Genomic DNA, 12274 nt, shown 5'->3' on the forward strand with positions numbered 1-12274 from the left:
ACCTAAGGTCCCACAGCTGTAAATGCATATCAGAGAAAAAACCAAGCCATGAGGTCAAAGGAACTGCCTGCAGACCTCAGAGACAGGATTGTGTCGAGGCACAGATCTGGGGAAGGCTACAAAAAAATGTATGCTACATTAAATGTTCACAAGAGCACAGTGGCCTCTTAAAATAATTCTTAAATGGAAGAGGTTTGGAACAACTAGGACTCTTCCTAGAGCTGGCCGCCCAGCCAAACTGAGCAAACAGGGGAGAAAGGCCTTGGTAAGAGAGGTGACCAAGTCACTCTGGTTGAGCTCCAGAGATCATGTGTGAAGATGGGAGAAATTTGCAGAAGGACAACCATCACTGCAACACTCCACCGATCTGGACTTTATGGCAGAGTGGCCAGATGGAAGCCTCTCCTCAGTGTAAGACACATGAAGGCCCGCTTGGATTTAGCAAAAACGCACCTAATGGACTCTCAGACTGTGAGAAACAAGATTCTCTGGTCTGATGAAACGAAGATTGAACTGTTTGGCCTCAATTCCAAACGTCATGTCAGGAGGAAACCAGGCACCGCTCATCACCTGTGCAATACCATTCCAACGGTGAAGCATGGTGGTAGTAGCATCATGCAGTGGGGGTGTTTTTAAGAATCAGGGACTGGGGGACTGGTCAGGGTTGAAGGAAAGCTGAATGCAGCAAAATACATTGTCATTATGGGGTATGGAGTGTAGACTATTGTGAAAAAAAATAATAATTTAAAGCATTTTAGCATAAGGCTGCAACATAACAAAATGCGAAAAAAAAATGAAGGGGTCTGAATACTTTATGAATGCACTGTAGGTGACCACAAATTTTATGTCTGGTAAGTGAACTAACTTCTTGCCAACTAACTGCAGGTTTGATAGGTAGAGTCGAGTTCTTTACGGACTATAAATGTGAGCTTATAGAGCACTCCCATCATAATTAAGCTGAACAAGTCACGCATTTGTAGTGTTAACAGCTTCACTGATTATAATGGAAGTTATCAAATATTCCTGACCTTTCCGCTAAGGAAATTAATATATGCATCTAAACTTCAATATGCTTTCATCATCTCTCTTGTGTAGATGCACTTAGTCTCAACAATATAACTTTACATGTCACGATAAACCACTTCAGGTAAACATTTGACATCCTTTGAGAAAAGTTATTGCCTATAGTATGGGTGGATTATTACATGACAAAAAAATTCAATCAGTAACCTAATCTCGTAGATTACATTTTTGTAGTAACCTAATCAGATTACTTTTGGATTACTTCCAATATAATTCTGCATGATTTAATCCAGGGATCGGCAACCTATGGCACATGTGCCAACATTGGCATGCGGAGGGGTAATCACTGGCACGCCAGCAACAGCGAGAGAGGAGAAGACTATTTTATTTATATAAATTCCACATTAGCATTCCAATCTACATCTTGATGTAATCTCTCCTCATGGTCACGTAGCATGTTTTCATCAGCTGAATGGGTGCCTAAACACTATTAAAGTGTGACGAGACTTGCGCTGCATGTGCAAGCTATTCGTGCATCACGAGCTGACAGCACTTCACTTTCGGTTATTCATGCGAGTAAATGCACCCGCTTTGCTTCGATCAGGCTGCAGGGATGACAGCCTACATTTCGCATTTCATTTCTTTTTGTTTTCAGAACAACACGTGATGTAAAAATAAAAACTCCATTATTAATCCTTAAGATTTCCAACCCAGCATACAGGTACACCTTCCTTAAACCATAATCACAATCAAAATTATATTAAACGATTAAAAGAGAAAAACGCATATTGTGGGGTTCAGAAATCTGAGTCAACTCAAAATATAAATTAAACCTGTAAATAAAGTTTTAGGATTTTGCAGGTGCGATTCACCGAAAAGGGCTAAACAGTTGATCGGCTTGTGAGGCATGTATGGCTTGCACGCTCAGTGTGAGTCTCATCACACTTTTAGTGTTTAGTCTCCCATTCAGCTGATGAAAACATGCTGTGTGATCATGAGGATTACATCAAGATGTAGATTGGAATGCAGGTGCGAAAAACTTCATATAAATAAAATAGTCTGCTCCTCTCTCGCTGTTGCTTGCATGCCCTCTGTGTGATTTTGAAAAACGACATAAGAAATATTTAAGATTCCACACAAATTTGTTATCAGTAATCAAATAAACTAATTTGTGACATTAACTGTGTTGGTAACACTTTACAATAAGGATCCATTTGTTATCATTAGTTAACATGAACTAACAATGAACAATACTTAAGCATTTATTAATCATAGTTAATGTTAATTTTAACATATTAATACATTTTAAAAATCAAAAGTTGTATTTGTTAACATTAGTTAATGCATTATGAACTAAAAAAGAACAATTGTATTTTTATTAATAAACATTTACAAAGATTAATAAATGATTTAAATATATTGTTAATTGCTTGTTCATGATACCTAATGCATTTTCTAATGTTAACAAATGGAACCTTATTGTAAAGTGATACCACAGTATTAACTCATTTTGTACAAAAGGACAGGTTTTCTTTCATTAAAGCACTTTCACAAGGTGCTGTGAAAATTCACATGCAGGATCATGATTATATCATAATCATCAGGTTTTGCACACATTTTTCACTCAAACTGTTATTCTGATAATATCATTTGTAATGAAAAAATAAAAAAATGGCATTCCATGTCAAAAAGGTTGCCGACCCCTGGTTTAACCATTTGAGTGATGCTTATGTCCACAAATTCTGAAATATGACCGCAAATGTTAAAAAAAAAAAAGAAAAGAAAAAAAAAAAAAGTACAAAAATACACAAAATACATTTGTGTATTTCACAAATCCACAATGTCTTCTAAAGTTGAGTTGGTTAGATTTGTGAAACATATCTCTAAATGCTTCTTTAGATTTGACATAGAATCCTTTGCAGTTGGCAGGATTACCTTTTAGAAGGCAAGAGTTTACATTGCACAGTGATGTTTTTGAACCATGTCTCCTTAAAAATTAAATTCTCTCTATAGGATAGGGATGCACCGATCGCTCTGACACTGAAGCTTTTAAACGGATCGGGTATCGGTCCAACGAGCCCGATCCAAATCCGATACTGTGTGTTAGTCATGTTCGTTACTGTCAAGCTCCAAAAATGACATAAAAGAACCATAAAAACACCATTGAAGTAGTTCATATGACTCGTGCATTTTATTCAAAGCCACCTGAAGACGTGCGATAGCTCTGTGAAACACAAAAGGCTGTGTTTTATAAGTAACTCAACTCAAGAGCGTTATTGAATGGCGCTGCTCTGTTTACACACACACGCACGCGCGGCTATTTTTAGCCTTCACGAATTGCGCAATATTTGATCGCTACTCACGAACATCTCAGATGTAGATGTGCAATAGTTCGGTTCACTTATAATATGCATTTAGAACGGTGCCGGAGGTGCATTTTACCAGAATTTGAATAAGAAGCTTATTAGACTACTGTGAACTTGCTTACAAACAGACACATAAAGGACTTCCTGGAGAGTTCAGAATGTCAAAATAAAAGCCCGAAGGTTTAAAAGTTAAAGGTGCACGATTGAGAAATATTACTGTTGTATTTAAAATTCTAAAAGTTAATTATTATTATTATTATGTTTAAAAATTATAACAATATTTATGTTTAATGGGTTCTAAAAAATAACTGTGAATGAAAAGTTAGATCTTGCAAATAAATTTGAAAACAAAAAAGAGAGAGATCTTAATCCTTTAAAGTCCAGATCCAAGCTGAAAGTTTTTGCACAAATAAATTAAAATAAATACTGAACACTTAGACTGGAATTACTGTTAATTTTGCTGCAGCATTATCCAGTAGACTAGTTAACAATAAAGGTTTTTTTAACAGTTTGTACATTTATATTGAAATAATGTGTAGTTAAAGGTTTGTGTTTCTTTACATATAATTAGCATCACTCAGTGATGTATAGATATTCTAAACCGATTATGAAAAAACAACACTGGTATCGGATTGGAAGAGAAAAAGTGGTATCGGTGCATCCCCGCTATAGATCCAGTGGTTAAATACTGAGGTACACCACTCCATCTTCACCTGGCTGGCTAATAGAAAGTATCAGTTCAGAGTGCAATACACACAACCCTCCCCTCCCCCTCTCTTCTGAAAACACTCAAAGATTTACCAAATTTAAATCTGTGGTGTGCTGATTTAGAAGATTAAAAAATAAAAAAAAAGAGAAAAATTAGGATGATCAATAAATTATTAACAATTTACTGTCGTTACCTTGTTGATCTGTAATCACGTAATCCATAAAAAGTAACTGTAGTCTGATTATGAGTATTTAAAAATGTAATTTAGTCCAAGTACAAGTACTCGATTTTTGTAATCCATTTACATAATCCAGATTACATGTAATCCGTTACTACCCAGCACTTTTTGTTTTAAGCAAAAGCAACAGGACAGTTTGCCAGTCACAAGGTTTCTATTTCTTTTCCGTCGTAATGGGTATCCCCATCCACAATTCAATCTAACTGCTCCAACATCCCACTCCACATAACCAGAGGTGGGTAAAGTAGCCAAAAACTGTACTCAAGTAAAAGTACAATTACTTTAAAAAAAATTATTACTCAAGTAGAAGTACTAACATAAATAATTACTTGAGCAAGAGTAAGAAAAGTATCCAATTAATAGAGTACTCAAGTAGTAACTCGTTACTTTCACAAATGACATAATGGATGTTAACTCCCCTATATTCCATTACATAATACACATTAAACATGTATTACAGAATTATTATTATTATTATTAATAAATGGAAATTCTGTCATCTTTCACCATCATGTTGTTCCAAACCTGTATGACTTTCTTTCTTCCATGCAATACAATAAAGAGATATTAGATAGAAGGTTTTGTCACTATTTACTTTCAGTGAATGTTTTTTTTCCCTCTATATTTTGAAAACGAATAGTGACCGAGACTGTCAGTCTCTAACATTCTGTCTAGCATCTTTTGTGTTCCATAGATTACAGAAGGTTACACGGGTTTGGAACAACATGAGGGTTGGGAAATGATGACAGAATATTATATTATGGCTGAGCTATCACTTTAAAGGGAAAGTTCACCCAAAAATGAAAATTCTCTCATCATTTACTCACCCTCAAGTCATCCCAGATATGTATGACTTCCTTTCTTCTGCACAAAACAAATTGTGATTTTTAGAAGAATATATCAGCTCTGCAGGTCAGTACAATGCAAGTGAATGTGTGCCAAAATTTTGATGCTCCAAAAAGCACAAAGGTAGCATTAAAAGTAATCCATAAGACTCCAGTAGTTCAGAAGTGATATGATAGGTGTGGATGAGAAACAGATCAATGTGTCATTTTTTGCTAGATGTGAATCACCAAAAACACAAGAATGTTAAAGTGATCTGTTTCTCATCCACACCTATCACATCGCTTCTGAAGATATTGATTTAAAAACTACAGTCTTATGGATTACTTTTATGCTGACTTGCGTGATTTTTTTTTGTGCATTTTATGGACCAAAAGAGCTGAGAAATTCTTCTAAAAATCTTTTTGTGTTCAGCAGATGAAAAAGTCATACACATCTGGGATGAGGGCAAGTAAATGATGATAGAATTTTCATTTTTGGGTGAACTATCTGTAAGGGGGTTTCAAGGAAAGGAGGCGGCGAGAACCGGCTTGACAACTTAAATAATAATTTATTAACCAAAAACCCAACCAAAAACACACAACTAAAAACACAGCACAGCTGTCTGTAATTCTCTCTCTCTCGAACTGTCGTCCCCGGCCGCCTTTATCCCTCGCGCGCCCCATCAGGCTGATTGGGGACCGGGTGTGTCTCATTCCAGCCCGGCCCCGCCCTCCTCAGCTCTACACTATCCCTATAAGGGTTCTTGTCAGAACTGGATTTTGGCAATAAGAGAGGTTTGAAAACGTTTCTAATAATTATTACGGTGAAAACGTGAAAATGTCCCACAGGGACATTTTATATAATGCTGAATTATAAACCAAAGCAAGATCATGTTTTATTAATGCCTACTTTCACTATTTCATAGCTTTTAAAGTCCTGCATATTTCAGTGTAGTTACAGTTTTCAGTGTCGAAAGAATTTAGATCATTAGTTCTGTACAGCAGTACCGCCGCTCTCTAAACGCAGAGTATGCAACCTGCGTAGGGCACCAACCCCGGTTGCGGAACACACACTGTGTCTGAAACCACCCCCTATCCACTATATAGTGCACTATTTCGGGTGTCCGCCATTTTGTAGGAGTGTTTGAATTCTGAGTGAGCCACTCGTTCCGTACTTTTGTTCATTCATTCTTACCCACAATGCACTCTCTAATTTTTGAGTGTACATTTGATGTACATTGAGTGCACATCTCTCACGCCCCTTGCTGTGCACTCGCAGAAATGCTGTCTGTTCGCGCTCCAGTTGTCAATCACGTGAATGGCAGAGCAAAAGGCATTTACATTTAACTTGGATGTTTACATGGATTTATTCAGTTAATCAGCCCGAAGTAGCTGCGATAGTTGCCAGCGTGAGGGCGTGGGGTAAATGCATAAATTCTGCTCATCAGATGCAGGACAAAGCGCACTGATTTAAAAATGTACACTTAAAAGCTGATGTCATAAGAGCCCAGTTACAGAATCACCCTGAAAATGAACATCACATTACACAGAAAAGCTTACCACAATGTGCTGCCTTAAGTTGGAGCTTCAATTTTAATCTTGAAATATCCACTTGTCTTGGTGTTAAATGAAGGCATTGCATGACAAAACTATTATTTTTTTACTGTGCGGAGCGAAGAAAGTGTTTCACTTTGTTTGAAGAGCATGATGCTGCAGCAGTGACAGTCTGTGACAGCACGCACAGCTGTGTGAACTTCCGCTGTCTTAAGTTTCTCAATAAATTACACATTAACTAAAATTAAACCCAGTAATGTAACAACAGGAATGCCGCCCATTGTAAGAGTACATTTTTTCATTAGAAATTTACTTGAGTGAAAGTAAAAAGTACCCACTTTTAAACCTACTCTAAAAGTAAAATTATTTCAAAAAGTTACTTAAGTAAATTTAACGGAGTAAATGTAGTGCGCTACTACCCACCTCTGCACATAACTCTATAATAAACATAACACACAGTATGTTCTGATTAGTTGTGACATCACACAGTATTCAGTTTTTAGTGTGAAAAACTTTTAATGTGTGTCGAAACTAATTACAAGGCTCCCACATTCATGAAAAACCTGGGAATATCTGTAATAATTTTAAAATTGTAATGGCTCTTTTTGAGTACAACCTCTATAAAACTACAAACTGGAAAAGTCATGGAAATTCACTGATCAAAAGGAAGAGGACTTCTGTAGTTAGGACATGGTATAATAGTTGCCAGTGGTGTTTGCTGCTCAAGTGGCCCAAAGTCCATCCAGCCAGGAGCTGCTGTGATGCTGGTCTGTAAAAAGGCTGAGGAGGGAAACTTACTGTTCCGTTGGGGAGGGCCTCTGCCCATCTGCTGGTTCATGCCAAAAGGATCCTGTGGGTTTGGACTCATGGCACTGGTGTGCAGAGCTGAGTCAGAGTTTGTTCTGTGGGTGAAAGAAAGGAAGAGGGCAAGAGAAGAGGAAAACAGCCTGGTCAGTAGGCCATCATGTAAAAAAAACTGCTGAGGAGACTACACCCACACAGCTTGCTCAGGTCACATGACCTTTTGCCCTCACTCTCTGCATTTATTGACCAGCTACACATGATGGCACTCTCAAGAGCACTTCACTGTGCATCAGTGCCTCTTTCTGCTTTACATCCTTTGCCAGGACTGACAGGTTAAAAGCATAGCCCTCTTTTTTCCCTATGCAGAGCAAAAGTTAGCATGACACTTCTGAGGGGGTGGTGGGGGGGGGGGGTGTAACAACAGATTAGTATAAATAATGATCCCTGGTTTGGATTAGTTTGATATAGTGTAATATTAGTTTAGAGAGAGAAAAAAAACAAAAACAAGAAACAGAACATGATAGCCAGCGGAGTAGAAAAAAACATTCACAATTTGCTTAAAATCATTCAGTTCAGATAAAGACTTGACCGATTTAATAAGATCTAACCACATGAAGAAGGATAATGAGCCAAGAGGAGATCTGCAAGGGATGTCATTAAGAGAAAAAGAGAGAGTGTGACAAGTCCTGATCAGAGGAGCTGATCTGTGAGAGAGGAGTTTGAAATTCAAAGGTCACCTGTTAAGCTGTGATAATAATTTAAATCCAGGTCGTTTCTCTTCAGTCCACGGTGGTTGCTCCCTTTAGAGATGGAAACAGTCACGTATTACTCACTACTGTAATGAGCTAGTTCTGCTCTACAAAGCCAAAGTGCAGTAACAACAACACAGAAACTGAGAAAAATGTCTTCCAAGTTTTTTGCTTTTCAAGCCAAATGTGGATTATAAAATAGTCTCACTCTCTTATTCTGAATGTGAGCATAGTTGAGCCAAACCCATCTGTCACAGGACAGATCATACTCCAAGAGACCTGATGGTCATAACTCACTTGACAAATAAGTGTAGTTACTGCATTCTGGATTTGAAGGGCAGTATAGCCCTGGCTCAGGGGTTAGTACAGGAGGATGAGTAAGCGAAAGAAAGAGCGAGGACAGAACAGTACGAGCAGGGTGAAAATTCCTCTGTGACACCTTCAGGAAAAAAACAGAGCTGTATAAATCAGAGCCTATTCCCCCACGTTAGTGCTGATCTCCACAGGGACAACAAATGGAGGCTGCCTAGGATTTAGAACCAGCTCCATTTACCCAGACACCAGAGAGACAGATGTACCTCAGGGAGAGCTGAGCCTGAAAGTACCATAGTAGCGCTGTCCTCTCTACAGACTCAGAGTTCTGAGGCACAGTAAAACAAAACGACTCCAATTAATCGCACCACATTCATTTAGTACTGTAACAAACATGATAGGGTCATGCTCTATTTATCAAGACATGAGGATATGTTGTGGTAATATCTAGCCACCAAAAAATGTAAAAGGAATGGACGTTAATACTGTGCATAGCACTGATTTACTGCTTCAATTAAATCACAGGGACTGTCAAAAGTGCAATAATACATTTAATGGCTTATAAACCAATAGAAACACTCAGGCAACACTGCAGCAGAGCAACTGCACTGGCCAATGAGGACCCAGAACACAGGCAAATAAACAAAAGCATCATACTGCTCACAAAAGCAATCAACACAAAAATAAAAAACCTTAATCTTCATGACAGATGCTCCATTTAGAAGCTTCTATGACCTTAGAGGTAATTCCTGGAGCGTATGCCTATACTTATGACCAATTATAAATGGATGAAACTTGATTTTTGTAGGGCTGGAAATTTAACACGGTAATTTTTGCTATTAATATTTTTTAACGCGTAAAAAAAAAAAATGCAATTAGTTTGCGGTTTTTTTCCTACTTCCTGAGCCTTCACACGTTGGGAGAAAGGTGTAAACTTCAGCAAATTAAACTTCAGCTTTCAATGTTTTATATCTGGATGTACTGTATAATATTGCATTTGCAATGTACACTTATGTTTCTCTTGACCCAAGTCAAAAGCCTACCTCTTAAGTATCTATAATATTCTTGTCCTTAGATATTGTGCAGGTCCAACCTTTTTAAGTAAGTCTATTGGACTTTTCTCATCCATCAGGAGAATCGCAATACTTACTGATTGGTACAGAAATAGCACAACTCTCTACGACAAACCACACAATGAGGTATCATTCATGTCCATAGCACATACTGCAAAGGAAGGGTTACGCACCAAATTTAAACGTTAATGTTTGGGGTTTGCTGAAATGCCTAAACATAAAGCCCAAAGTATACTTCAGTTAGACCCTAAAGCTAGGCGTGTGTGTACAGGATGCCTGACGCAAATTTCGGCATCACCAAAGTGCTCTAACACTGAAGGCGTGAGAGCCTATTTTTCTAACCATGAGTACTCTGAACGTGCAATATGCCTGGAATTATTTGCACTTAACGTATTCAACTCTTTGGATTTACCACCAAAACTCTACATGCACAAAACAACAATTATGTTTGTCTGCCACGGATGCATTGAATGTGCAATGATGTGAAGAATATTAGCGTTTGTCTGCCGCGAGCCTACGGATGCACTGCAAGAGATGTGAAGAATGTAAGCTGCTCTCTGAAGGGGATTTTTTTGGACAAGCTGGTATGAGAAATTCATTAAACCATAATAATTGTGATCGGGATCGAATTATACATCATCAATAGCGGTTCACTTCTGTGATTTGGTACGATTGCGTTCATATTAGCAGTGAACTGCATTGGAGTTCACATGAACCATACCACCTTTTCAAGTGGACTCGGGTGCAGTACGCGGGTGCGCACCAGAGTTCGGAAAACAGCGTTTACACCACCCAAATGAACCAAACTTTGCCATTATTCGAACTCGGGTGCGCACCAAAAGTGCTAGTGTGAAAGCACCCTCACAAACAGTAAATATTACTGCCTTTTGATCAGCAACAACTTATCAAAGCAGCCACTGATATTATTAAACAGCTGTTCCATTACTCGCTGGAAGCACTAACATACGGTAAGTGTATCAAAGAGCATGAAAAATTCATGTGTATAATACTGATGTTTGCCTGTGCAGATGCACAAGCAGCCCAGAAGATGTAGCCTGTGCATGCTGCTGTCTTCCAGAACAGGAAATCTCATTTAAACTGAGAGAGTTAGCACACTCCTATCGCCAAGACAATAAAGATAAATAATAAACAGATTTCCTGAAGCCTGCTCTGCTGGTAAGGAAAGGCTACATTATGCCACACCACACTAGGGTGATGTAATGCTCCACCAATTAACTGCAGCCTGTCTGTGCATAGAAAGAGTTATTTTGTGACTCGAACAACGGAGTGCCCTTCTTTCACATTTTTTATGTAAAGCTGATCTGCATCCCTACTTTGAAGTGGAAATGAAGATGCACATGACTTATGGAGTATTAAAATCAGCTCTGCTGACCACCCATGCTGAAGACATATCTGTGAATCAAACACTTAAAATAGAAGTTTAAAGGCCACATTCTATAGTATGTAATATAAACACAGCAATGCATGAGGAAGTGAACGCACTACCAACAAAAGCACTCTTGGTAAAAGTACCATCAGAGAGGGCTTCGTAAACAGGTCAAAATGTTGTGTACCTCATGAATTATTGATTATTTAAAGCTGACTCTTGCAACTTTCGTCAAAATGTGAAAAACAGATGCTTTGAAGCTGGCACCAAGCGGACCACCAAAAACAGAGATTTTTCAATGAGTCCTAATCGCTGTTGGATCACACTTGAGTCAGAGCGATTGCCTTTCTCGCAAACCTCCCAGAGGAAGTCTTGTCTGGGAAGAGCAGTCTCAAATCCAGGATGGGAGAGCGTGGGACTAAGACAGCACTGACCCGTGTTCCTGAGCCTGTCCAGCTGAGCTCCACAGGGACAAAAAAATTGAGGCTGCCTAGGATTCAGAATCAGCCCTGTTTACCCAGACACCAGAGGGACAGATGTACCTCAGGGAGTGCTGAGCCTGAAAGTACCATAGTAGCACTGTCCTCCCTACAGACTCAGAGTTCTGGGGCACCGTAAAACAAAACGACTCCAATGAATCGCACCACATTCATTTAGTACTGTCACAAACATGATAGGGTCATGCTCTATTTATTGACATGAGGATACGCACCACATCCAATGAGTACTGCAACAAACATGATAGGGTCATGCTCTATTTATCAAGATGTGAGGATATGTTGTGGTAAAATCTAGCCACCAAAAAATGTAAAAGGAATGGACGATAAAATCTGTGGGTTTAAACACTTAATGTTATAGTATCAAACTTTTTCTCTCTCTCTCTCTCTCTCTCTCTCTCTCTCCCGCTTCAATGACAACAAAAATGTTTGGGGGGGCAACATGCAAACTGTCACAACTGGTCTCTGAGGGTCTTGTACATCTTTTCTGAAGGGAGATGTGTATCCCTGTGAACTGAACACAAAACCACCACCTGCACATCAGGTTATCATGTGAATAAGAGAAATCAGCACTAGTCAGACAGTGTTGTGTGGTACTGGGATGGAAAGGGTTAGTGAGTCGAGTTAACGCCCTGTTCAGCTCATTAAACCTTACCCAGTGTGTGTTGCGGTAGGTAATGCTTCACAGATGTGTGAAGAGAGCTGTAAACAGTTCCTCGAGGGCATACATTACGATGA

General features: G+C 38.7%; 1 protein-coding gene across 3 annotated transcripts in view; it reads right to left on the reverse strand.

Moving 5' to 3' along the window:
- LOC127447230 (CREB-regulated transcription coactivator 3-like) overlaps window positions 1-12274 on the reverse strand; it is a 66045-nt gene that overhangs the window by 20758 nt on the left and 33013 nt on the right. For 2 of the 3 annotated variants that reach the window (XM_051708947.1, XM_051708936.1), the window contains exons 5-6: window positions 8256-8318; window positions 7513-7616 (exon numbers count right to left, since the gene is read on the reverse strand). In XM_051708947.1, the coding sequence (XP_051564907.1) occupies window positions 7513-7616; window positions 8256-8318 (167 nt within the window). The remainder of the gene's footprint in view (window positions 1-7512; window positions 7617-8255; window positions 8319-12274) is intronic. The other variant, XM_051708955.1, reaches the window with a different exon arrangement.

The sequence above is a fragment of the Myxocyprinus asiaticus genome, chromosome 1 (assembly GCF_019703515.2).
Source record: "Myxocyprinus asiaticus isolate MX2 ecotype Aquarium Trade chromosome 1, UBuf_Myxa_2, whole genome shotgun sequence".
NCBI lineage: Eukaryota > Metazoa > Chordata > Actinopteri > Cypriniformes > Catostomidae > Myxocyprinus > Myxocyprinus asiaticus.